Source organism: Hippocampus comes, unplaced genomic scaffold (assembly GCF_001891065.2).
Source record: "Hippocampus comes isolate QL1 unplaced genomic scaffold, H_comes_QL1_v1.1 C16795592, whole genome shotgun sequence".
Taxonomy (NCBI): domain Eukaryota; kingdom Metazoa; phylum Chordata; class Actinopteri; order Syngnathiformes; family Syngnathidae; genus Hippocampus; species Hippocampus comes.
Window position 1 is genome coordinate 1 of NW_017839068.1, and position 878 is coordinate 878.

The 878-nt window shown below is 45.3% G+C and overlaps 1 protein-coding gene across 1 annotated transcript; it reads right to left on the reverse strand.

The window, feature by feature from the left end:
• Positions 1-144: 144 nt before the first annotated feature.
• Positions 145-873, reverse strand: LOC109509170 (transmembrane protein 69-like; the record flags this gene model as incomplete). Its single annotated transcript, XM_019859060.1, has 1 exon — positions 145-873. A coding segment is annotated over one exon (615 nt), but the record flags the coding sequence as incomplete, so codon positions are not given.
• Between the last annotated feature and the right edge of the window lie 5 nt (positions 874-878).

Genomic DNA, 878 nt, shown 5'->3' on the forward strand with positions numbered 1-878 from the left:
GATACCAATTACCTCTGACCTGGAAAATGTGCTACTTGAAAACTTCAAGCTCTGTGATTTTGTTCTATATTTTTTCCATTTTATTTTGTTCATTTATTTGGTTACATTTCAAATGCACCGTATGTTCAAGCAATTGTGTCAAACTCCAAAACCATCTCAAATCGTTTAATGCCATTTCAGTTTTCACTCAAAATACAATAATGACATGAATTGTTCTTTCAGCAAAACGTCAACACTGTCTGCAAACTGCAGGATTTCTTACTCTGAAAACATTTTCTTCTCTGGGTACATTCCATGTGCAACGAGTGTACCAACTAGGGAGAAAAACGCCACAATTGTCAAGACAGCACGCAGTGCTTTAAACCAGCTTGGGTAAGTGGGCAACAGTGACAGATCATAGTGAAGCGAGATTCCCAGCGCCATGATAACCATGGTCACTGCAGGAACAATGCTGTCAGCCATGAGCATGGTAACCCAAGCTAAGAGTGAAGGAACCACACTGTTGCTCAGGTTTATCCAGTCAGGTTTGGCCGGGCTGCTCTCAGGTAGGGCGTACCCCCAACGAGCTCCGCCCAGGAAGGAAACGATGGAGACGCTGTAGGCCAATTGAATATAGGCAAACTCGGGAAGGTAACTTTCAGTCACACCCATGAAGAGAGGAGGGGCAACAAAGGGGATCAGTCCTGCAAACCCAAGCCACAGAGCTGGTTTGGGACTCTTCCAAAAGTCCTTCATGTCATAACGCAGCAGGTCCAGCTCTCTGGGAGGAGGTTCAGTCTGTTGTCGCTTCTTGAGCCTCGCAGCAGATGTATGGAAATATTGATTCCTCACAATAAAAGCCAGTGCATGAAATGGGGTGCTCGAAAAGATCCCGGTCC